The sequence below is a fragment of the Odontomachus brunneus genome, unplaced genomic scaffold (genome assembly GCF_010583005.1).
Source record: "Odontomachus brunneus isolate Ranch 3 - 2012 unplaced genomic scaffold, Obru_v1 Obru_scaffold_283, whole genome shotgun sequence".
Classification (NCBI taxonomy): Eukaryota; Metazoa; Arthropoda; class Insecta; order Hymenoptera; family Formicidae; genus Odontomachus; species Odontomachus brunneus.
This window is the reverse complement of record NW_022639733.1, coordinates 97,451-123,930: the sequence shown is the minus strand read 5'-3', so window position 1 is coordinate 123,930 and position 26,480 is coordinate 97,451. Positions and strand designations below refer to the sequence as shown.

At 45.9% G+C, this 26,480-nt stretch overlaps 1 protein-coding gene across 9 annotated transcripts in view; it reads right to left on the bottom strand.

Moving 5' to 3' along the window:
* Positions 1-26,480, bottom strand: part of LOC116853160 (multiple PDZ domain protein-like) — a 150,136-nt gene that overhangs the window by 31,371 nt on the left and 92,285 nt on the right. For 8 of the 9 annotated variants that reach the window (XR_004379915.1, XM_032834067.1, XM_032834071.1 and 5 more), the window contains 11 exons: positions 24,667-24,837; positions 24,182-24,407; positions 23,706-24,007; positions 23,197-23,421; positions 22,928-23,101; positions 22,618-22,779; positions 22,275-22,517; positions 21,915-22,145; positions 8,689-8,794; positions 5,836-7,145; positions 4,963-5,555 (listed from right to left, as the gene is read on the bottom strand). Coding sequence is in view for 8 of the 9 variants with exons in the window: in XM_032834067.1 (XP_032689958.1) it covers positions 4,963-5,555; positions 5,836-7,145; positions 8,689-8,794; positions 21,915-22,145; positions 22,275-22,517; positions 22,618-22,779; positions 22,928-23,101; positions 23,197-23,421; positions 23,706-24,007; positions 24,182-24,407; positions 24,667-24,837 (3,743 nt within the window). In the remaining variant the exon portion in view is untranslated. The remainder of the gene's footprint in view (positions 1-4,962; positions 5,556-5,835; positions 7,146-8,688; positions 8,795-21,914; positions 22,146-22,274; positions 22,518-22,617; positions 22,780-22,927; positions 23,102-23,196; positions 23,422-23,705; positions 24,008-24,181; positions 24,408-24,666; positions 24,838-26,480) is intronic. The other variant, XM_032834072.1, reaches the window with a different exon arrangement.

Sequence of the window (26,480 nt, the reverse complement as noted above, 5' to 3'; positions counted from 1 at the left end):
GAGAGAGAGAGAGAGAGAGAGAGAGAGAGAGAGAGAGAGAGAGAGAGAGAGAGAGAGAGAGAGAGAGGGGGGGAGGAAGGGAGATAAATGCGCAGAATCTGTTTTAAAATATTACATACGTGCGCGCGCGCGCACACGCACGAATACACACTGCGTATGTAGCGGGCGACTCCACCTCGCAAATAAAAACGAATTTATTCGCGCATCCAGCCAATCTGTGTGCGGCGAACAAAAATTGAAACGCCAATAACGAACGCGACGCTCTCTCGCCGTGAATTCGACGATACATGTTTAAATCGCAATCATTCAACTCGCATGTGCGCGCGGTTATCTTATCGAAAATTTATCGTCTCGATAATGGCAAATTGTTCGGCGAAAAGTCGCTGCCCGCCAAGCGTGTGTGAACGCATCGTCGTTATTCAGATGACAACGGTAATAACGTTGCACGAGCGTCAGCATTACCCCGTCGCTAAATTAGCGATAAATTGTCGCCTTTGTGCGCGGTTCCGCGCGCGGAGGTTGCGGTGTATGCGCGCAACACGCACCACCGAGCTTGCACGCATACATGCGTGCAGTGTGTACGCGCTTGATAGGAGAGTTCCGTCCGCGCGATCTCTCGTTCCGCACGCTTTACGTTTAAGTGCGTAAGGTAAAGCAAAGCCGTTTTCCTCCCTCCTTCCCGCCAATATATCTCCGTAGTGATGGCACCGTATCGTATCCTCGTTCCACCGAAAATCACCCTTCGCGAGCTCGGGAATTTACCCGCGACCCTTGCGCATTATTTTCCCCCTCCCCATTTTTAGCTTTTCAGGCGACAGGATCTCCAGTACGAAATATAAAGCGCGCGCAACGAGGAGGGAAGGGAGAGAGAAAGAGAGAGAGACTGTTTTAATAAGATCCAAACGCGTAGAACGACCCAATATTCTGCGCGACGGCGGAGGAATGACGGGGATGGAGGGGTTCGCATAACAAATATTGTCCCTGGCTGTGTGTACGCGCGCGAAATGGCACTGATTGATGCCGGGATGACGTTCGCCGGCTTCTAAATATTAGTACGGACGGTTATAGAGCGGCGGCTTTCGCCAGGGGCGCAATTAAAGCGCGCTTCGTTGGAGACAACACGATCGATCGTCGAACGTGAACGTGTGTGTCGTGGAGTTGGCACCGCTCTCGGCATCGGCGATCCGCGAGTTCATCAGGAGCAACCGCATACTCGGATCCGCGCCGACGTTTCCCATTGGACACTGAAGCTGTTTCTCCATCGAAATTCAATTGTTTTTTGACGTCTCGTTGCATTGATCAAGTTAGAAATCAGGTGTCTAAAAGCTTAATTTGAATCTTCTGGGGAACTCTCGATTGCTGACGTCAGAAACGAAGAAACGCATGTTCAAAATTCCTGCAAAGTACGTCGAAATAAAAAGATGCGTCCGAAATATGGCACTTGCGATCAATTGAGACTGGCAGTAACCTGCCAAACTTATTGGTGTAAACTTTATGTAACTTCATTCCAAAAAGTGATGTACTTTATTCTAATTTACTTCTAAGAACACTCTCTAAATTACGCGTGACAACCACGTTAAACAAACAAAAGCATAACGATTATCACTTACAATAAGAGATTTAATAAATTTAAATCAATTTGTTGATAATAAACGTTCAATACATAAAATAAGCGTGTTATCGTTATAGGGTTAAGCATACACTTTTGAAATACCTCGAACACTTTCTTTTAGCACCGACACTCAATAAATAGCGGTCAAATTAACGTGTAACACGCGAACTTTCTTCTTAACTTATCTTTTCTCCTGATTTTGTCATGTTAATTTTACGGTTATTCAGCGATTGTTGGGACAAAAGGAAAGTCTTCGGGGTATTTTATAGGTGTGCTCGATTACAAGCATCATTTTTTGAACGTGTCTTCTTACCGCGATATACTTTGCAGGATTCTTGGGATGTGCATTTTCTCTCTCTTCCGACGTCCTAAATCAAGATGGCCGCGCTAAGTAGCCAGGAGTCTTGAGAGCCGTATAATTGAATTGATTCGCTGATCCTTGAGGAGTAAAAGGCTGGCTCGATGTTAAACCAGGCGGTTGTTTCTTAAATACGATCCCGCTGGTGGTATATATGCGTCTCGTCGCTGTTCTCTGTATATTTTGCGATATTCCCTCGTGCTTATGCGCTACCGACTCGCTTCCCTGCCCCTCTCCTTTCCTCTCGAGGCCTCCTATTTTTCCTCCGGGTCGTGTTTATCTACGTTTCTCTATGCACGACCAGCCATTCCGCTTTGCTTGCTGCGCCACGTGCTCTTTTTATTCTCTGAAGTTGCCGTCCCACCCTCCACTTCGTCTTCTTTACGTTCTCCTCGGTCTTATCTGTCTCTTTCCTCTCCTTCTCCTTCTCTCTCTTTCTCTTTTTCCCTGCCCGCCGGCAATTCCGCGCATCTTTTAAGTCTCTTTAACGTCGTATATCTCGCGCGCGTCCGCCTTCGCTCCTTCGCAATTCCGCTCGTTCTTTTCTGCTCCTTTGTAACGGCGCTTTTATCTCTTCTTATCCTCTCTTGTCGCGCCGCGCTCTCGCGTTTGTCTCTACAGCCAGACAGCCGGCCAGCCAGTGAACCAGCCAGCCAGCCAGCCGGATGGACGGACGAACGGACGAACTGCCGTACACCCGCTCGTCTTTTTCTACTTCGCGACCTGCATTGTCCGTCGCTTTTCGCTCGAGCAAGTCACCGTCCGTGCCTCTCTCTTTCTTACGAAACGAGGTCGCCCTTTTGTCATATTCGTTTCTCTTTCTTTCTCTTTCTCTGCCTCTTTCTTCCTCTTTCTTCCTCTTTCTTTTTCTCTCTCCGAGCTCGTCACATCATAATCTCCGTGTGCCCGTCTTTCCTCATCGACGTCACCCCGTGTCAATCTACGTCCGCCGACGTTTCGGGCACTTCGCGCCTACCGCTGGCTGATCCCCGCCTGTCTCTTTTCACTTGGCCGTGCGTATCCGCCGCCCTGTGCCGCTCGCCGGTGCCATCGCGATGCCTTTTCCACTGTTCCCGCTGACATTTCGTTCGCTCTACCTCCATTTCCGTCCGCCCCCCTTTTCCCCCGACATCGTCGTCGGCCCACTCTTAAACTCTTGCCCTTCACAGCGTGTCCTGTCCGAATCTGGCGGCCGTATCCGTCACGCCTGATCCGGCTCTGCCTTATCTACTTCGCCGGCCAGCACACAGCGCGTCAGCCTCCCGCACGCTTCCCACCTTGTTATTTCGCGACCTGACCCGCTGCGTAATTTCCGCGTGTCTTTTACGGCCGAAGTCGCGGTTGTTAACAACGTGAATAGAGGTGCGCGAAAATCCAAGGTAAATCCGAGTAAAATCGCACAATCCGCGCGCACGATCGTGCCGCTGCCGCGGAAGCGTACGTGAGACACTTGGGGTGTAAAAATACAAAATAAATATCACTTCGTGCGCGCTCGGATCGCCGCGCGTTTGCGTTGCGCGGGATTCCAGAGTGAATCCGAGCGACCCATAAAAAAATAGCACTTCGCGGTAAGTGCTTTCTTCCGTGGGTGTAGCGCGCGTACGAGCTCTGCGAGAAGTTTGTGGCGTCGTAAATGTAGAAGTTAACGGCGAAAAAGTTCTTGCTGAACGAAGCGGCAGGAAAGTAAAGAAAAAAGAGGAGAAGAGAGAAAAAGAGAGAGGGAGAGAGAAATAACTAGGGGAGGATGTTTCCATCTTCCGACTCCGCTGTGACTGCGCTGTGAGCGTTACATTTATTAAGTAGCAAATTAAAAAAGAGAAGGAGGGAGGAGAGAAGAAACAAACGCGTCGAGAAACAACGAGGTGGAGAAGGCGCATGGATAAATTAGCCGACGGGCAGAATTCGCAGCGACCAACGACGTAGAGTCATTTAATGTTCACGAGAAACATGCGCGCGCTCAAAGGTCGCAACGGTGAATTTTTCAACTCGACGTGCATTCGAGTCGGCCGTAGAAATTTCGGGACGCGAGATACTTGGGCGCGTATTAATGGCGACCTAGATTTCCAGCAAATTGTACGGGCACTTCGGGGTTTCTATGGCCACGCGTATAATCCAACCCTAATCGGGACTCCGACAAACTTACCGGGCAAACAATATTGTTTGCAAATCGACATTCGAAGCCCCGAGCGGCGACGTCGCTCGAACTTATAACTCGATCGACAGACCGCGCTTGCGATACTGCAAACAAAATTGCGCTCCCCTCTTTGCGCGTCCTGCCGCGCAACCGATCGATTTTCGCCCGCGCGCGACTGCGATCGTCGAAATATCCCCTTCTCGTAATTGTAACTTTGTGATCGAGCGTACCAATAAAATAAAATAAGACATCGAAAAATGTGGATTTCAGTTGCAGAAAGAAATTCAATTGCTGAGAGAAATATCAGAGTTGACGTTGTTCTATTTATTCTATTGAATCGTTACTCTGCGCGGGGCGAGAAGGGACGAGGGATTATATAAAATAATAAATAGTGAATATTTCATTAATGTATGTAATTTTCCGAATCGAAAATTTTGATTCCACATTAACCGTGTGCTAAATTTAAAGGAAATGACTATTTACTACTGTTTTTTTCACGTTGAAGTTTAAAACGGGACTTATTTAAGAGAATGACTTAATATTCGACAATTAATATCTCCAAATTTGATACATCAATATCTTTAATATTGGAAGTTTCTTTATTATCTCGATATTCTGTTCCTTTTTATCTTTAATCTCTACATTGAGAAAAGATATTTGAAAATTTATTTGTGAGATATAAAGTTGATTTTCGTGAAATAAAATTCATTTCTGTGAAATAGACTTTATCACAGAAATATCACAGAAATAAATGTTCAAATATTGTTTTTTAGTGTAAAATTTGCAGGGTCAATATGGAATCAAAATGTAGATCCGTCACTTTCGCGGGATCGATACAAGCGCGGCAAGAATCCTTACCTCGGAATATCGTCGTCTTCCTTCGCGTCCTTCGTCACGATTTCCCTGGTAAGATCGCCGCTACCCTCCACTTTCTCCGTCTCGTGCAGGATAGTTAGCTCCGGCTTGTCGGGCTGCGCGATGCTACCGATCTTGAAAGGAAACTCTTGTTCCTGGGGTTTCGGTGATCTCTTGAAGCCTTCGCTTCCAGTACGGCTGAGTCGCCTCTCCATGATGTCCCTGCCGCCCTCCACCGCCTCGCCGATCTCTGCACCGTTGTCGGACACCTTGGACAAATCCAGAAGAATTTCCGGCTTGAGATTCCTCACGGAGACCTTCTTGCCCTCGCCGGCGGCCAGTTTGTTCTCCGCCAAGGTGCTCTCCGAAGTGGACTTCGCCAAGGCGGGCAGCTGCAACGACGAGACGTCGACGGCTTCCGGCGACGGCGCTCGCGTCAGAATTTTCGGCTTGAACATCTCGGACACCACGGCTACTTCCGGCGGCGAGTGGATCTCGATCCTCGCGGCCGCCTCCTCGAAACGTATCGCGGACGCCTCTTCCGCACTGATGATCCTTGCGGTCACCAACTGCACTTCCGGCAGCAAGTCGGTCACCTAATATACAGCGCGGTCGGAGTTAAAAGACGAGTCGAAATGAAGAAATTTTTTTTAACTCTTTCTTATTTAATTATGCAAATCAAGTCGTCGAATCCAACACCCTTTAGATATATTTTTCTTGAATAACTTTTGAATAAATAATAAATATCAACTGAAATCTTTCAAAAATTATTCAAACTCGTATTCTTGACAACATATGTGAGGGTCACCGATGAAGCGTTCCTTAATCCATATTTATATAGCTTTCTTCTCTTTTCGAGAAGGTCGATCCACTCACCTGGTCACTAGTGTCCTCGAAGAAGATCTCCTGAACATCCTCTTGGATCCTCACGCCCTTTTTCTCTTCCAATAGCGATTCCCTCGAGGACTCTCTGGAGAAGGAGTCTCTCCTTTTCCTCAACGAGCTGGGTCGTTTCACGGGTTCTTGAACCGTCGCCTGTTCAAATTGGTCCGAGACGGCCGCAGGGGCACGTTCCAAAGTTCGCCGTTGTCTCTTGCTCTCCGAGGCTCTCTTAGCATCTTTCACGACCGCTTTCGAGTCCTCCGGATAGTCCTTGGCTTCCTCCGTTTCGGGAACGCTCTTCAGGCTCTCCCTCCGTTTCGTAGACGTGATAGACGTCTCGGGGATTGTCGCAACATCTGCATCCTCCTCTTTGCCGATAGCTGACGGACGTTTGACTCGTAGCTCCGGTTGCTGCTCGTCTACGACCTCGGCAGGAACTTGAGCAGGCTCCACCGCTTCGAGACCGCCGCCGCTGTCCGGGTAGATCGGAATACTGTGCCTCGTCAAGAACTCCGTCACCCTGTCGATACACTCCTGTTCCTTCAGGCTCTTCCGTTCTTCGCGCGACCGCCGGTAAGTCTCGTCGTGGCTCTTCCTCTTGGAGTCCTCGTCCTCCAACGAGTCTGCTTTCCGCCTCGACGAGTCCGCCTCTGTTCTGCGGTCGAGCTTGCCGGCACGCTTGTCCGACCTCCTCGATCGTTTCTTACTATCTTCTCTCTCGGTGAACACCTTCTTCTTGGCACCCTTTTCTGACGACGTGTCCGACTTCTCCAGCGTCTCCCTCGACGTGGACGTGCGGCCCTCGGACTCCAAGCTGCCGCGACGTTTCGAGCTCTTTCCGTCCTCCCGCGATGACTTCGCGGCCTCCGTCGTGATCTTGGCCGCTTCCTGCGCGCTGGTGGACGGCTCTTCCTGCACGGGCGGCACGCGATCCAACTCCACAGACGGCTGCTTCTTCAGCTTCACCTTCGGCGCCACCTTCTCTATCCTCCCGGCCATGTCCTTGCTGTGCCTGGGTATCCTCGTAGTCTCCACGATGATCGTGCCGCCGTACGATACGATGCTCGTCTCCTCGTGCATCGTCTTCGACGTCGTCGGATAGAACTCGTGGATGATCTCGACGTCGTTATCGACGTCGATGTATCTGGTGGGCGAACGTTTGTCGCGATGGTGCAGTCTGGGAGGGCGCCGTGTCGGGCTGCAAATCGGTGTCACCGGGGAGGCATCCTTCCAGTTGTCCTCGTCGTCCTCCTCCTCCTCGTCCTCGTCGATCTCCGGCTTGTTCGTCGAAGATTCCGTCAGGCCTGCGAGTGGGAAGATTGTCGTTCGTGAACGCAACCGCGCCGGTGGATTTTTGACAATCCCGAGTTTCCCCGGAAGGACGGCGAGGTGAATTTGCAGGAACGATCTCGACGTGTGCTCGCGAGATTTGGCGATTTTAGCTCCCCTCTAATTGGCTCGATTATCCCGACGCGTAGAGAACTCGACCCCTCGTCGATGAATCGGCACTAATAAATCGTCCCGACTGAAATTCGCTCGGGCGTGTGCACTCGCGCGAAAGGATATCGCGTGCTGCGGAGCGATGCATTAAAGCGCAGTGCGCTTTTGTATATCTATAAAGGAAGCTAATCTAATCGCGCCGGATCAAAATTAATGGTTTTCGTATATCGGCCCTGAATGGTAATGGCAAATTGCCACGTCACGCGGCGTATCCTCGTGCGCGCGAGCGTGGCTGGCGATTTCGCTTTTCTGTCGGGAGGGAGGTGCGGGAGGGAGGGTAGGGTCTGTATAGAAATCGCGATAATACTTCGCGAAACGTAGCACGGCACATTCCCATTTCGGAACAATAGCAGCACATCCGAAAATGGCTATATATACACATACACATACACGTGCGCGCGCGCGCGTGCACGCACGCACGCACACAAACGAGCAGCACCGTGGCGACGTATGTTATTGAATGAACTGTGATTTATACAAGCCCCGCGCTGTTGAAACATATAAGATGAGCGTGATCTATGAGAAGTGTACCTCACAATGCGGAGATTTGTATTCCTTTCGCGAGATTGCGTTAATCATCGTACGAGCTATCTCAAGACCACCGAACAATTTTTCATCGAGAAGAAAAATGAAACTAACCAACGAGCGTCCCGACTTGTCTCTATACATCTGAATCCAATTATCTCAATTCTTCGTACGAGAGAAATTTCTACGTATAAAAATTGCATGTAATATATAAGAACATTCCATTTTTCTATTGATGCGAATGTTGGACTGTGATTCAGAAATCTTTTCCCAAAACTATGCACATCTAATTTCAATCACCTCTGAATTATTTGTACAAGAAATTTCTATGTATAGAAATCTTATAAAATATAAGAACATCCTATTTTTCTATCGATACATATGTTAGATTCATTCGGAAGTTTTTTCCCCACACAATTTGCTTCTGTCTTCTTATTTCAATTATCTCAATTCTTTATGTAAGAAATTTCTCTATAAATAAAAAAGAATATAAATTGTTGTATTTTTTATATAACAGCATTCTATTTTTTTGCCGATGGAAATGTTGGATTGATTCAAAAGTCCGTCCCACAACAAGACTACATACTCTAGTATACTTCTACTTGAAAATGTTTTGTTTATATCTGTTCAATGTTTATGGGAAAGACTATCGTATCGATCTAACGGTAACACCAACTGTAGTTTTGCAGTTTAGAAAAATATTTCAGCAAAACAGATGAAGAAAATCGAAACGCAGTTGTGTTGTCGGGCCAAGAAACGGCCCGACGATGGAAACGCGGTCGCTTCGCGAGTTTCCATCGTTTCCGGGGACGACGACGTTACCTGATCTCGAAGAGAGCAGTTCCTCGAGCTCGGCTACGCGATCGGTCGTCTCGCTCTCGTTGGGAAAACTTCTGCTCCGTTTGATCTTGCGAGTCGGCGTCGCCCTCTGCCGTAGATTCGAGCGGCGCGGGGGGACGAGCGAGGGGGAACAAAAGTCAGACAATTAGTACAATTAGTGCGGCGGCAATTAAGTGTGGCGTGCTCGTCTACTTCGCGGTGAATTCTACTTGCTCATCTGAACGGCAACTAGCTTGTACGTGAGTACTAACTCAAGTGTATGAAGAAGTTACGATCTCGACGATCGTAATTTCCCTCCTAATTCTCTTCGCTACTTTAAATGTACACTATGTGAGAAAAGAGATACATCGAAACACGAGTCGAATGAAACGAACTCAATCTCAGAATTCTTCACGACGAACTGACTGATTCCTTCAACCAAATTTGGGCGTTTCTTTAACATCTTGTCTTGTGCGAAACAAAGGCGAAATTTTATTTCGATAATCCGACTGTAAAACTAACTCAATTTATTTTTGGTCATATTATCGTCTAATTTATTCCACTTTCTCCACCGGAAAAAATTACTCGTACACGCAAAAAAAAAACTAGCTTTCAGAGCTAAAAAATAGCTGTGGCAGATAAGATGTGTCACTGAAATAGGGACAGCTAATGTTGATTCGACATTGATTTTCCTTCAATTAAACTTGACTTTTTCGTGCGCGGTAAAATTTGCGTAACCTTGAGACTCGGTACTTTGCATTCGATCCGTAGGCGTCTGATAATTCGCGATATTTTTCAGAGAACAAGCATACACGATGTTAATGACTGCCTCGATGAAAATTTACGCGGCAAAATGCAATTTTAATTGACGGAACATCTCGCGCGCGTGCAATTTCATTTGGCTGCGACATTACTACCGAAGCTAAATTTATTCGCTATTTAAACTTAGGCGCTACAGCGAGAAATATTAGTTGCTAGAAATAAAATACTGTAAGAAATGATTGTAGCTGTGCGGCAAACTTCTTTAATATATGCGATATGAAATTTAGGAATAACTGCCATTTTCTTAGCTACTTAAAATAATGTGCATTTTTAGTGTCACCTAATATATTTGTATTTCATTGAATGCATTTTAGCTGTCATAGCCAATTCTTAGCAGTGACAGCTAAACAATTAGCCTTTTGACTAAGTTTGAATCAACTACTGCGGTTTAGCTGATATTAATAAGTCATTTTTTTGCGTGTAGTGTGTAGTTAGGATAACTTTTTGATAAATGAAAAAAGAACTGTATCATGTATAAAATTATGTTTCAATTTTGCTAAAGACTGAGAGAACCTCTCTTGTTGTTGACTAAATTTCGCGATTCACGTTCCTACTGTTGATCCGATTCGATTTTCCTTCAATTGAACTCGATTTGTTTGTGCGCGGTAAAATTCGCGTAACCTTGAGACTAGGTTTGCATTCGACTGTGTACCCGTAGGCGTCTGACGATCCGCGATATTTTTCAGAGAACAAGCACACACGATGTTAATGACTGCCCCAATGAAAATTTACGTCAGGTCGCGGCAAAATACAATTTTAATTGACGGGATATCTCGCGCGCATGCAATTTCATTTGGCTGCGCGCTCACGCACGCACGGAAGGTATATTAACATTAACTTGCTAATCAATACTCATGTATATGCATCACCGCAAATTTTGATCTATGCGGAATTAATTCTGTAGCGTGTGACCACATAAACCCCATTTAAACGTGTCGGAAAATTTCGAGCGTCGCCGAGTGCACCGCATTGCAATAAATGTCAATGCGCTGAAGGAAATATAATGAATGTAACGAGCATGATAAATCGACAATGAATATGGTTGCGGTAATAATCGACGATCCGAGCGAATTCCCGATCGCTCCTCAAGTTTCTCTCCGACCCTTCGACACTCACGTGAATTTCGAGCTATTTCCTAGGAGGAGAAAAACAAGACGGATCGCGACGTATGTGAGTATATAGGTATACACAAGCGTTACTCAATAATACGTTTGCTTCGTAATCTCTTCGTTGTTGATAATCCAATTAAGGGAATAGTTTCATACAAATAGGATTGTCTGGAAATCCGCGGACGTCGCTGCGACTCGCCGTCGCGCAACTGTCGCACGGTGATGCGAAGGCGGGCAAAACTTTGAGTTTCAGGAATGCATCCAAAAGACGTCTGAATATATTTAAATAACGTCCAATGATTGAGCAATATAAAATTGCAACGCAAAACTTCTAAACAGCGCTGTTTCATGGCTACGAATTTTATCAAAGTCGACATTGATTTCTACATGAAAATATGTTTTATATTACGTTAACGGTAATCTTTTGCGTTTCATGTGAACGGGGGGCGGCAAAGAGGGTGGGTCTATCGCAAGCAAACAGAGAGCACAAAAAACGACGATTGTGAGAACTTACCTAAGAGAGCCTGATATATTCTTTCTCTTTCTCTCTTTCTCTCTCCTACTAGAGATTTTCATCCGAGCGATTTGCGCGACTCGCGATGCGCCGCAAACGGATATTCGTGTCGAGTACCAGTTGCGTCGCGGAACATCCATATTACTCTAACAGTCTACTCGTTAACGCGATGAGGACGCGCCCGGAAGTCGGAAAATCGTCGAGAATCGTTCGAGCGATGACGATTGTTTGCCACGAGATACGAGAGTTTGATACGAGATTCGTATATTCGACAAGATGAGAGGTAGAAAAATGCAAGCAAGAAAACTTAAGTACTGAGCAAATTGGCCAATCACAATCGATGATTTTTCTTACGGTTCAAGAACAATCGATTGTGATTAGTGTCAATTTTTTTATTGCTTAGATTTTTCTGTGTATTCTCGGCCTAATACAGAGGTAGTGCAGATTCGATCTAACTTTTATTATCGTGCATAGAGCCTTTCTTTGTTAAATATGACAATATATAAAGTGATCTGTCAGTTAGTCTTTGCTTGAAGGTGCGCTAAAATAAACGCCTCGAGTGTCTCGGTTCGCTCATTGTTTTGATTGTTCCCTTTTTCTCGGAGTGAACTGCTAGATCCAGGTTTTATGGATATAAATCGTTGCTGAAGGTCCTTCAGATTGCGGTGAAATCATGCGAAAAGAAACAATGAAACTGTTTTCAGTTCAGTATTTGCTGATGTAAGACTAAGTCGCTCGCAGAATTCACTTTGGCGCACTGTCAAACGAGAACTAATCGACAGATCGCTCTATACGGTCACGCTTGACCTAATAAAGGAAGGTTCTGACAAATACGGTAATAAACATTTGGCGAAATGCGCTCTGTCTCTGCATTAGACCACGTACTTATCGAACGACCACGCACGTGAGTGGACCGATTCTCCCGGATGAGACATTCGTGCAAGTAAAATCTCTCCGGAGAACGAGACACGCGCTGCGAAGAAGATGGAAGCATTATCCGGCGATATTTCACAGCAACGTCTCTTCATATATACATACATACACATACACATCACGCTTTCTCTCAGTGTATTCTTATATTTCTGATAAAATGTAACAAATTGTTAGTGGTACAATTTCATAACGATGGTGTGAACGTTAAATACATCGAGAACGGCGAGGCCGAAAAGGAAATTACAAAGTCAAAAGTCGTGTTCGTTAAAATCATTGCTCCTCTTTTTTCTGTTCTATTTCCTTTTCCTCTTTCTTTCTTTCTTTTTTTTTTTTGTTTTTTGATTCGATAAGTCGCAGACTTATGAAAATTTCTTAGCGTTTTACGAGTTAAACAAATTTCGTCGACGCGACGCGGAAAAGTAAGGACGCGTCGTATTGATTATCGAATCAATTATATCCACTGATTTATAAATTGTGAAGCTCGAGACACTGGCGAAAGGGAGAAATGTCGGAGTTAATCGAATGAAAGGACGGGACATTCGGTATTCCTTCTCGTTTCTTTTTTTTTTCTTTTTGTTTTTCTCTTCTCTCTCTTCGCGACCGCGTACATTCGCGGGCACACGCGCGTGTGGAGTTACATCGAGTACGCTCGTTGCTCTCGTTGTATCGCGGCCGTTGTTGTTATTAAAATGGGCATAAACGAGGACAGTAGTATGCTTGATCATGGTAACTTTTATTTTCCGTTTCTGCTTTGGTTTCTTAGTTTTCTCACTTTTCTCTCTTTCCTCCTCCCTCTCTCCTTCTATATCGTTCTCTCTTTCTTTTTCTGTTTTTGTCTATCTTTCTCTCTTTTTCTTTCTCTCTCTATTGGTCGGTAACTGCGGTAAATGCGTAACTCGCTTCGGAAATACGTCCGCCTCGACGCTTATGCCTCGCTCTGAAAAATGAAAAAGAAACGTCGTTAGAAAGATGCGCTCGAGTGCTCGTGTGTAACTTACAATATTTTTGACAAATGAATTTTTAACCACGCGGCATTCCTACTAAAAGACTATGTATGTTTATACGCGCGCGCGCGCGCGCGTGTGTGTGTGCGTGTATGTGTGTGTGTATGCAGCGCGCTAACGCAACTGTGCGTTCGTTCCTTTCGGCTACGGCGTTTCATTTGTATCGTAAAGCGAAACGTACGTTTCGTACATTCGACGAGACGAGAGAGGTACGTAAAGGATGCAGCCGAGAGAAACAGATTTAATCCTACGTGCGTTTGATACTATTTGTGGTCGCTCTCGAAACGCACGGTGGGAACGGAGAGGCACGAATTTGCGTTCGTGTGTAACATCAGACAGTCGTGTAATTGTGGACACATAATTTTCACAGATATCAATATCTCACACAGAAGAATACGTAGGAAGCATGAGAAGAGAATAGCCAGATGTTTTCCAGCGCATTCAGTCGCTATGTCAGAAAGCTACACGGGTCAACACACAGTTGTCTCCACGCTTGTTATCGGGGTTACGGCACTTTCAACCGTGTGCATACATATGCATACGACTGAAAATCAAAGACATTGAAAAGCCCATACTAATAATCGTTTCTTGAAACTTGCCTCAGGTGAGATTCGCAGATCTGAATTTAGAGTCAGATGTGTCCCTCGCTTGAATCGCAATTACAGATGTAATGTCACATTTATGCCATGTAATTCTCAACTGAAGGACTGAGATCCGACTCCAAGTGCAAACCTGAGTATTTCAAACGAGACAAGTCTCAAGAAAGGCTAACGATACGGACTTTGATATTAATAAGACATACACGCCGATCTGTGTACGATAAGTGTCCGTGAGTTCGCGTAACGCGCTAACGAAGGTAGGAGAGCTTATTCCGACGATTTTCGCACGGGGAAGATAACGAAAGGGCTCATATTTTGCGCGCGATAAGGGGATTCTCCGAGTTGGACCTCGTTTCCCCAGCGAACGAATCGAGCCGTGTTCGTGAAAATGTATATATCTGTCGCAGTAGCGCGGCTGTGAATGATAGCGCCGCGCTGAAGGTGAAATTTATCTCGCAGTAATAAGAGCAAGGAGCACGAGAGATATACCCGGGACGCGCGTCCCGACGAAGGAGATGCACGAGCGTAGTTATGAGTTGCAGATATACCTGGCGCAGGTGCTAGGCGCTGCAAGGTTCGCTCGTTCGCTCGCAATAAGGGCAAGCGACTTACGTAATAATCGCGGAATAACGCCGTGGTACGCTTCGATAAACGCGCAAAGAATTGTATCTCCGAGCGGAGCAATCTCGCCGATATAGAAGCGCGCAGAGTTCCGTAAACTTTTTCCTTCCTCGATTTTCCCGGAAACTGTTGAAGATGACAGACGCGTTGGCAAACTGAGGGAGAGGGGAGGAAGAGAGAGGGGGATGAGAAAGGGGGGAAGAGAGAGAGAGAGAGAAAAAGAGACAGATAAAGAGGGAGAGACGAGAATTTATGCAATCTTGGAAAATTTTACTCGTTGCAACTTGCACCGTATACGAACATCTTCTAAGAGTTTCGCAACTGAGCTAATTTGTCAAAGGATGCTGATAGGCGATGAATAATGATTTCTTGCGACTTAAACGCGTGAGTGTTTTTCTCTTGAATAGTCATAGAAACTGATCCAATTTATCCAATTGATCCCTGTTATTTTTCTTTTCTTATTTTACTTATCGTAGCTCAGTTTTTTCCCAAATTTTCCTTTGCGCTTCTCGTGCCGTAAATTTTTGGAAAATGAGGGACACGTTTATTACGAGGAACTCTTCGCGCTTCGCCGACAGCGAGCTCACGTTGCATTTGTTGCACGACGCAAACGCGGGTGCATGATCTCTTTGAATTCGCAATGGTTAATTTAGCAGAAAGCTGTGCAGGGTGCATCTTCGCGGTCAATATTTCACTGTCCTCTGTCAATTCTGCGAAATAGGGGAGACCGAGTTTAAGTGGCCTCAGGGATATGTTGCTTATGTACTTTCTTTTATCTTGAAAGGAACAATAGACACAAAATCGCGAAATTGTCCTTCTAGGACATAGATGTTTTTCCCTGAATTTCATTAAAATTGGGATAATATTACACTTAAGAAATAACTTAAGAAACAACTGATTTTAGTAACAGTAACAAAGTAAATTTTTGAGTCCCGAAATTTTGGAGTAATATTCTACATGATGAGTGAATGAAGTTACGTAACGTTACCAGCTAGAAGAAAGTTTCTCGGAAAAGTATAATATACTCTGTTTCGTATAACAAAAGCAATTTTCATTCATAAAATGATTGAGAATCGAGCATATGGACAGACAAGGTAAAGTTGGCTCATAATTCAGGGCAGGAGGGCTGTAGAGACCTCTCAACTGCTAACTAGAATACATATTTCATATGTGGCCTTTTTACTCTGCACTACTAGACAACTGAACCAGAACAAGATAGCCACGTTGCTGCATATTTGGACTTTAGTTATTAAAGTTACAAAGCAAAATGTATGATTCGTGGAGGGCCTTAACACATAGAAGAAGGCTGGCTCTATTATGTTTGTACAATCAGTCGCAACAATTAATTGTCTAAAGTTGTTATTTCGAGATACTGAAATATGGGACATCTAGCCCCAGTCTCTCCTACGATCGCTCGATTTTTATTTCGGTGTCATTGTGTCGTGTGCGGTGTACGTGTGCATATGTGATGCGAATGATACAAATGAAATTCAACGTCGAGTATTTTTGCTGTACGAAGCGAAGCGGAGAACTGTAAGCATGCTGTAAGAACGAGAGCTAACTCTAAGAAACACATGTTCGCCTCGTCTCTCTCTCTTTCTCTCTCTTATGGTTACGTAGAGTTGCGGATTGTGTCGTTTGACAAAAGCACTCACCGAAGAATCGCGACTATCGAATATGTGTATTCAAACGAGTGTGGTAGAACCGAATGAGAAATGTCGGTCGTGCTTTCCTGTGGTCGTAGATTGCATACTCGGCGCTATCCTCTTTCTCTCTCTCTCTCTCTCTCTTTTCCGCGGCGGCAAATTCTTTTTTACGGTTTCTTATAATGCGTGCTCGATGGCGACATCGAGGGTAACGTTTTATGCAGTTGCGCAAATAAAGCTCGCAATAAATACTATGCACACAGTAAAGAAAAGGATAGAGAGACAACAACGATCACGACAGCGACATCGACAGTAATAATCAAACGAAAGGAAAAAGAAAATAACAATGAGACAATAACAAAAAAGTAATAATAATAATAAAAATGAATAGTAATAATATCGTTATAACGACAAGAATGAGAATAATAATCGTGATTTTCGCGTGTCTCCGAGACTCGGCTCGTAAAGATAATAACAAGAGCTTCGCGTTCTAAGCGATGAAGAAAAAAGGAAGCCTGGAGAGGAGAATCGATTTATTACGTAACTTGCGGTCAGATATCCCAGCGGCTACCACATCGAGGCTTATACCATCCGTTCGCCCGAAGTGGTTCGAGTATCGGGAAGGCGGTCGGAAGAAGTTCAGGTATAAACAGGTTGCGAGTAAGTAGTAAACGTACGTATCGATCCCCACACGAGAGCCTCTTGATAATAGTGAAGAAAGGTGCCAGTGAGTAGTAGACAGTAGTGGAATGGTAGTAGAGCTCTACAAAAAGGCGAAAAGTTTGAAATACGAGCTTGCTTGAGAGAGTTCGGTTAAAAATTGTTAAAGAAGATCGTAACAGCGAAAAGGAAAAGGCGACACTTAACCAGAAAGGAAATCAAAGAAAACAAATAATGCGAGACTTATCGTCAGTTCACAACTTGTACTTGATCTTTACTTGCCTCTGTGTCTCACGACTCATCTTTCTCTCTTTCTTTTCCCCTCTTTTCTTTCGTCTCTTTTATATTCTCTGACTCTGCCGCTACTTTGCCGCCGGTTCTGAGCCATTCTTTCTCACTTTCGCGCTTTCCTTTCATTCCTTTGTCGTTTTATACTCTTCATACTCACTCTCTCCCTCTCTCTTGCTCCCTCTTTCTAGTTCTCACACATTCGCACCCTCACGCATATCACGTTCATGTCAGTCTCATATCGTTCCAGCAGTTTTTGAAAAACAGCTGGCTTTTCAATTCTCTTTCACACAATTTCGTCCGCTCTCTTTCTTTCTTTTGCTCTCGCACTCATACTCGCCCGACTGCAAAGAGACAAATGGCAAATGTATAACATACGCAAAGAAACATAACTCCTCAAAAGACGAATGCAACTTGCTAAACAAAGATCGCTAGTACGGTCGTGTGTGTTTCGTGAGTTTGAAAGAATTTGGAAGTAATGTGAGAGAAGTCAGTCGAATGCAATAAAGTTGTTTTGTTCAGCTACTCTACCAGGCAACTTTCATTCACTATTACAATCGTTTTGTTCTGTACTTACTTAGTCGATGGTTTGTCGGCAATATAAACCCATCCGCGGTAAACACCGAGCGCTATTAACAAAAATCTCTTTTCCTCTCCCTCTCGTTTCTTTCTTTCTTTCGTTCACCGTACTATACATTGTTCTCCATTTCTTTTTCCGACGCCGGCGATGCAGCGCCGAAACCAGAGATATTTGCACACTTCTCACGTTCACCGAATGTCCGACTTTTTTCTCTGCCTTCTCCCGTTCTTCCTTTTTCTCCCGACTGACCGCCGCGAGAAACCAAATTACGAAACGCATCTAAAACTCATTCAGCGAGCATCGTGACCAAATTTTCTTATAGGAACAGGGCGTAGAACTACCGATTATAGTAGCCAAAACGAGATGGGAACGTAACTTTGCACGTAATAACGATTGTAATATCATAAGAAAATTGTCGATTACAAAGACGATAAAAGATTGCTCGAACATAAAGTACTTTTTACGACTCTTATCACAAACATCGAATGATGCTTCGCGAAAATATCAAACATGTATGCAGCAGAAAAATATAGTGTAAACACATTCAATTATTGGCATGTACCTTTACACTGAGGGAAAAATTTTTTTAAGAGATAAAAATATACTCGATGAATTAATTAGTATATTTACTTATATATTACAATATCAAATATTTCTTGAAGCTTTTCTTGAAAGCAATTGTTTACTCCATTTATATAAAAGGATTTAGATTTAAGTAAATATGTTATTAGTATCCACTTAAATACATTTTTTATTCTTTAGATATTTTGCTCTCAGTGTAATTATTGGCAAAAGATATGATTTTTTTATTATCAGAATCGCAATTAAGCTTCACAAGTCTAAACCCCATGATTCAAAACAAATCTCCATAATTGCAACTTACAGAAATCGCAATCATTATCACTTTAATGGCGCGGTTCGTGTCCTGCCCCGCAATTCGGCGAACGAATCACGCGCGAGAGGGTCTTCAGACTCGAATCCCTCCATGGCTTTATTTTCTCCGTACGAGAGGCGAGTGCTTAAAACTTCGCGATAAAGCTCGCTTAATCCCGCGACGTGGGCCGCATCCCGCACAAGGACGCGCTTGTGATCGGCAAACCGCCGCAGAGAATCACAAGGCACGAGCGAGGGCGGGAGGCTGGCTCATCCAAAATTCGTCGGTCGACTGGTATATCTCGCGTCCGAAAGTATCGCATAAATCATTCAAACGCCTGAGCGCGCCTTGGAATATCGCCGAAGGCGGCCCGCGCGATCGTAAATATCGGGCTCCGTCGTTTTTATCGACCGTCATATGGATGTTCCGGTTGCAACGGTACGGGCACGACGCGGAAAGAAGAAAAATAAGACAAAAAAGAAGATACATATGTACACAGACGTCGCCGTTAAGTTATCAGCAAAATCAAGTATCGCGCGCGTGGTGTAGTAAAAAAAAATAAAAAAGAAGAAAAGAGAAACGAAGGAGCGAACGATTAAATCATGACGCAAATAAGCACAGATGACCAACACAACGTGGGGAAAGGATAGACCAGCACGAGAGCACACACACGGGATGGACGGGAGAAGAGGGCGGAAAGACGGACTGGCGACAAGCGGGCGAGTGATAAACGAAATAAAAGAACACGTGTACGGCACCCTGTTTATCGGTGTGCGTGCAGCAGCATATCGTGTAATTTTATTTGACACATAAAACTCTGACATCTTCCGCCGCTCGTCGGGCCCGAGACGTTGATGGACCCGACGACATCGGGAGACGCACAATTTCTCCCGGGTTACGAGCTTTGGCGATCCACGAGCTTCGCCCTCCTCCGCAAGTGGATGATGCGCCGTCGCATCCGTTTTCATGTTCGTGCATGCGAACGAGAGTTGCCCAACCACTCGCGAAACTTCTCCGAGCGGTGTGCAGATGCCAGATCGTCAACACAAATGGGATAATAATTCGATGTCGGCTAGATATCACCTCAGCCGGTATCGACGTGTGTGTATACATATATGTGTATATGCATTAAAATATATTCATGTACCGATGATCTCTTGAAACGACGGCAAACGAGTCGCGATCGCCCGAACGCGCCCTCCGCGAATTGTGTGTGCCGTATAATCGTGAGACAAAAACTCAAACACGATGACAATGACGGGGAGGAAACACAACACAACGTGATCAACTCAAGACACACAGAGATCAACACAGAGTTCGGGATGCAAAGCACATTTAAACGCGTCTTGGTGCGCGCTGCAGTGAGTTACGTAAATGTCGATGTGCGACGTTGCCTTCGGCTCGATCTCCGCGAGAGTCGACTTCGCTATCGGCGAGCCTCGACAACGTTCGCATTCGAAATGAACTAGACAACGTATTTGGCGTTGAATATACGCGGCTCCTCGCAAAATTGTCACAATGAAATTCACGTAAGGAAAAGTCAGTCGTTGCGAGTATCATTTACAGTAAGTATCTAAGACAAGTATCTAACGCAACCTGCCATATAAAATATATGTATATATTTATCTGTATTTATATATGTATATATTTATATATATACACACACACACTTGTACTCTAAATTACGAGATGGACGATGGACTTAACGTAAAGACGTGCTACGTCATGCAGGCCTAATGGTAAACTCTCTGCGAATCACTATAAGAAATCTCAACACGACTCGTTATTTAAAGACGCTAAATTTACACTTTAGTGTCCTGTCAAGCAGTCGCGCGAACGTTGCAAGTATCAAAGAATATCCCTCAACGTTATTCACGCGCACATTGTCTCCTTGTCGACGTTCACTCTGCCAATTTCGCGACGAACATTGTACGCGCGCGAGTGCAAAATAAGAAAAGAAAACATACACACACACATACACGGATAATGATTACTTTCATAGATTCCCGATTTCGCGAAAATGTGACACTAATGTGTCCCATGCTCGTCGATCGCTACACGTTCGAATGCGACGTCGTTTAATATGTATATGAAATGTAAGGACGGTTACTTCACTTTCATGGACGGAATCCCGTTAGGAAACACACATTCGGTCTTGTGCGCACTTTACGTTCTATTTAACGAATAAACCTCAGTCTCAGTCTATTTCTCCAGCGAGAAATTTGTTCCGTTATATGCGCACAGTGGAGATGGGCGATACACAGAGACTCTGGCGTAATAGCCTTAAACACTTATATTATTAGGCGTACTATACGATTTTCAACCATATACACACATGTGTGCGCGAGTGAAAATCGTAGTAATCGTATGTTAAGACATGTATGCCGATCTCTGTGCGTGTGTACATAAAACAAACATCACAGAAACCTTAATATTTATGAAATTTATGAAAATTTCCTGCATTTTTTTCAACCTTACACACTGCGTTTGTACATAGATGTAAAGATGAAAATTGTAGGAAATTCTACGAAATAAGTATTCAGGGTTATATGATGCCTGATACACGACTGATGAATTGACGTCCACCAAAGTTTTCTCTCCCGCGTTGTTTTTTAAAAGAATGATTATCTTTATCGATATTTTTAAATTTGATTGATGCATACTTTCTTCGAATGGTTTTCCAAATCCTCCTGTAAAGGAAACAAAAGTTCCAAAAAAACTTTTGCCCGTTTTTCCGATTCGTTGTTTTATCGTGCTATTGAGTGCTATCCAATTTATCATCGTGTTGTACTATTCGAAAATGAAATAGTGCTCTGTTCTACTGTTGAGTCGTTCTACATGAAAACAAAAGATCCTTTGATCCGCCATTGACACATATAGTTGGTAGCAAAAGAGTTGCAACACCCTCAAATTTCATCAATTTCAGAACAAATAAAAATCTTATTTTTTTAACAGTCACAAAACATACAGAAATGTGTTGCAATCATCTTGTCACTCCAATTATGTTGGAAAATAAAAAGTCTATCTGACTTACGAACTTAATTTTTCGTTAAAAACAGAAGCTTGCGGTAGAAAAAATAATTGATCACTCAGTCAAGAGACTCAAATGTAGAGTTTCCCTTCGAATAATATGAATTTCTTTTTTTCTCTTAACGATAGATTTGTAAACTCTATTAAATTATTCGGACGTCAATCCTTTTTTTCTTATACCGTCCATCTCCCTAACGCACGACGATTCAATGTGATTAGCCGAATCATTCCATTCCACATCATTGAATTGAACCTATACGTACACGAACCGTCTCGAAGACACGCGAACCGCAGTGGAATTTAGCAGAGGCAAGAGCCTTGAGCTCAACTCTCCGATTAAAAGCGACCTTAAAAACTCTCGGATTTGACGAGGTTGTGCTGATGTTTCAGGCCCTCGATCAGATCCATGTGATGAGGCGGCTCGGTCACGTTGACCTTACGCTCGCGGAAATACTCCCGCCTCTGTTTGTGGCTATCCACGATCGAGAAAGCGGTTGCCTCGGTGTCTCTATCTCTCGCAGCCTCGGTCCGGTCGTCCTGATCGCTCACCTGGACAATACTGTCTGGTATTGGCAGCGGCTTGGCCACGCCGATGCGTACGGTCCCCTTCGGGGCACCTTTGAGGGCCTGCACGGCCTGGTCCAGTGTTGCGTTCTCTAATGCGATGTCGTTCACAAACAGAAGCCGATCACCCGGTATTAACTGCCCGTCGACCTGCGCCACGCCGCCGGGCACGAGCGACCGTATTACTATCACAGTTTCGTTGGGGTTCATTGGATCCTAAAAGCGTGTCGGACGGAAAAAAAAAAAGAAGAAGCAGATCGGATGGTTATTATAGCTTCTCGTTGTTTTATCGTCTTACTCGCGAGGATTCGCGTACGGCAAAAAAAAGAGGCTTCACGTTCGCACCTGATAATCCAAAATGGAGAACCCAAGGCCCCTCTCTCCTTTAACCAATTCGATAATTTGCGGCTCAGAACTCCACATCGCCAGACCGGTCAGCGGTTCCAACGAACGCGACTTCATTTTGTTTAGACTCGCGTCGGTCACCGTGGCCGTGGTCGTCGTAGAAGCCAAGGAACCGTCCGACTTTGCTTTTACGAGCCGATCCATCGTGGGCAACAAGTTCTGCAGTGACCCGCCGAGGATGCTCTACGGGAGAACACAGGTTTTCGCGGGGTGTACCTTGAAGTGGCGCGCGACTTGGGCGACTGTGTGTGACAGCGGGCGCTGACGCAATCGCTCTACTCACTCTAGTCTGGAAGGCGGCCTGATGCTGAGCGGTGTCGATGGGACAAAGCGGGTCCTGCGAGGCGATGTTTCTTCCGCAGACCATGCGAACGTGTATAGGCAACTCTTTCAGCACGCTAACCACTTCCATGTGATTGATGCCCAATAAGCGGTAGCCGTTCACCTACAAAAGCACGATATCGGTTTTACAGATTGTTCAAAAGTGATAGAGGAGTGATGGTAGTGGTAGTATTAAGAGGAGAAGTCGAGCGCTTTGAAAGGAAAACGCTGGATAGAGACTTCGCTAAAAAGAGACACGGAAATTCGATAACCTCTAGCAGCTCGTCCCCAGAGCGCAGCGTGCCGTTCTGTCCGACGGGGCCCTCCGGCAGAATAGAACGAATGTAGTGATGAGGCCTGACTTCCTGGCCGTTCTCCACGTCGACCGTTCCCTCCAAGCTAATTCCAAGACCGCTCCCTTCGGCGAACTTTTTCAGTTGAGCGACCTGATCGAGCGAAATGAAAGGAAAGATACGTGAAAGAAACGTTCTCTCATATAATATGGCTTCTCCAGATGAAATTGCATCACGAAGGCACTTACTACTATCTCGGTGTCAGGCCCGATGATCTTCTGCCACTTGGACTTGATCGCCGCGCGAATCTGAGGCGTGAGTTCACTCGAGGGATCGCTCAACAGCGCTTCTACGTTGGTCGCGTCGTCCTGCTCGTCCGACGTTCTTATGCGCTCACCTTCCTGCAGAACCGCGCTGTCCACGGTGGTGTGGGACTCACCCTCTGGCTCGATCTCGGTGGTAGTTTCTCCATCCTGCGGAGAGCACGTAGAAAATAGATTTAACAACGTCCATATAATACGCAGTATGGTAACATAGGTAGCCAGAATCTCTCATGGCCATTTGCGATACGCCGGGCAGGCAGAGATGGTGCAGAGATGGTGGTGGGGAAACGTTAAGATGCAGGAAGCGAGCGAAAATGTGGAGAGCGATCGATGGCGAGTGCGATGGATGAGATAATATTTGATTAATAATTGAGAGAGGGAGAGGTAACTCGCTTTGAACTACTTTGGACTGCTAAACAAAAGGTAGGACTCACCGCGCTCATGGGAAAGCTAGGTAGGCTCGTTATAGACGGGGAACTCGGCTGAGGTAATCTCAATTCGCTTGCGGCGATCGCTTGTTGAAGCTGCTCGAACTTTGGTCCACGTAGATATCGCTCCAAGCAGAGGGCTACCGTCTGTCCCGTACGCCTCAACACCTCCACGGCCTCGTGATTAGTGTAGCCCTGCAGGGAGTGTCCGTCCACCTCCACTATTCGATCGTTTATCTGGATCTTATTGCTGAGATCGGCCGCGCTGCCCTCGCTGATGCTCTTAACGAAGATCCCGGAGAGTTCCTCTACGAAAGGCCCAAGTTTTCATCAGCAGCCGACCAATCGATTCGCGCGACTCTATCAACCGCGACTTCTTCGTGCAGATAGCCCGGTCACGTTCTCTCTCGAAAAGACGTCGAGAGAGTATCTCTCTCATGGAGGTAGCTTTCGATACCGTCACGCTATCGGGCTAACGTTACCTTTCTCACAGACGTATCCGGCGATCGTGATCCCGAGGCCGTAGATGTCCTTCGTAAGTTCGACCGTGAAGCGCTCCATTTCTGGCAGTGAATTAATATCAAGGGGCTCCATGGTGAGCATCGGTAGATCCTGCAGCTGCACCGGAAGTGGCACCGCCGGTATAACTGGCATCGCTCCAATTGGCATTGGGTTGCGTACCACGTCCATGATGAGACCGGGTCTTGCCTGAGGCAGAAAAATTTTCCCATGTCACGCTGGTACGCCGCGACAGGAAGAAACGATTTCTCGTCTCTTCTCTTCCCTACTCATCTCTTCTCTCCCCGTCGCGTCTCCTCTCATCTCAACGGGAGGCAGGTAGGGGCGGGAAAAGGAACAAAGGGAAGAGGAAGAGAGGGTGGGTTCGCGTCGCCACGCGACGGAGGAGAAATGCGACAATCGCCGTGGTTCTTGGGCCGTTGGTGTATACACACACATACACACTCACGTGCATTTCAATGTCGGATTCCTGCGAATACATGTATCCGTCGTAGCTCGAGTCACCCTGCGCGTGTCGCGCGTTGTAACTGTCCGAGACGCTGTGCACCAGATGCCTGTCCAGCTCGTCCGGATCCCCGAGGATTTTCGTAGGGACGATCGGAGCGTGACTCCCGAGAGCCTGGAAGCACAACGGGCAAATTTTACGCGCGTCCCCTCGTCGTTCGGTCGCGTCGCGCTTGGATTTATAGAAACTAGACGCGCCTGTCTTTCTCTCTTTCCGACGTCGGGATCGAACGGTCGCCGGTGTGTGTCCCGTAAACGAGAGCCCGAGATACGCGGAGGAGTTTCGACAAAGCTCCGGGTGAATGTTGAACGTTAACTAGCGCTCTTCGGCTCTTTCCTCGCAGAATTCACGAGGATTACGGGGGCGGTGCGGCGGGACCGCGCACGGAATAACAACGATCGTTGCGCGTGTTAATCCCACGTGCGAACGGATTGCGGCACAATGCAATACCGTGTGGCGGCGGTATCGGTTTACGGAGAAAGAGCTTTTTACAGCAGATGGAAATGAAAAAAAAGCTCACGTCCGGTCAAAGTTAAAAACGCCTAACCTCGGGGGTGTAGCGTCAGACCTAAAAATCTTCGCCGTTTGCCGCTTTTCAACAAACGTTCCTGCACTTGCCGTCGTCTATATCTTTCAGCGAATTGAAGACCGACAAATTTTATTCGGATGCGCCATTTTGCCTCCGTTTTTTAACTTTCACAGACGCACCATGTCGCGCCGGTGCGAGCTTTATCACACCTCGTTTCGCAGCGACGCGCGACCGGGGCCTCGAGGGAATTTTATCAGACCTCAACAAGTGATATTTACAAGTCAACAAGCAACGGGGACAGTTTGTTACAAGCTTTTCAAAAAAAAAAAGAGACGGGGGAGAAGGAGAGAAACAGAGACAGACAGAGAGAGAGAGAGAGAGAGAAAGAAAGTGAGAAAAAGTGAGATAGGGAGAGATAAGCAAAGACAAGGAGAGAAAGAGAGAGAAAGAAGAGAAAATTGTTCGGCGAAAGGCGTTTGTCATCGTAGCTTGGTGACAGTACCGGTCGCGCGCTGTTTAATATTCGCGCGGAGTACGGTGGTCGAATTATACGCGGAGCGCGGGATATAAATATCGATCAGGCGATAGAAATTGAAAGCCCGGGAGCGAAAAGCCGAGGACGTGTGCGCTTTTTCCCTCGCGCAGCATTGCGGGAGTGTCGAGGGCGCTTCGGCGTTATCTTTTTCTTTCTATTCTTTTTTCATTTATTCTTGTTTTCTTTTTTTATTCTCTCGTTCCTCTCCTCTCGTTCGTCCCGTCTATTTGCCGGGCGAACGCGCGCCTCACCGAAGAGCAGTCGGCGGAGAGTGTGAACGGAGATACTTTGTTCCCGCGAAAATATGGCCGCTTTCCCGCGGAGACCAGGCATGTTCCGAAGGTTAATTATGCCCGCTGTTGCTAAAATTAAAGCTCGCGGATCTCATTCCGTACTCTTCGGCATTCTCCGTGCCTATCTCTCGCGCGCACACACACACACACACACCGTAAACAGCTAATTTATAACGAAAGATAAACTCGAGCGGCGGTTTCCTCTATCGTCCGAATTTCGAGTTTAATTCCGCGCGGGCGGTGCGGCCCGGGCAATTTCTATTTCCCGCAATTCCACGTGAGAGCATGAGAAATTCCGGACTCTTGTCCGTCCGACACAACGTCATGCGCGTGCGTTACTCGCGCGGGACGGCCGCGCGCGTATTTTGCCACTGAAAATAATGGAACGTGCGGCAAATAT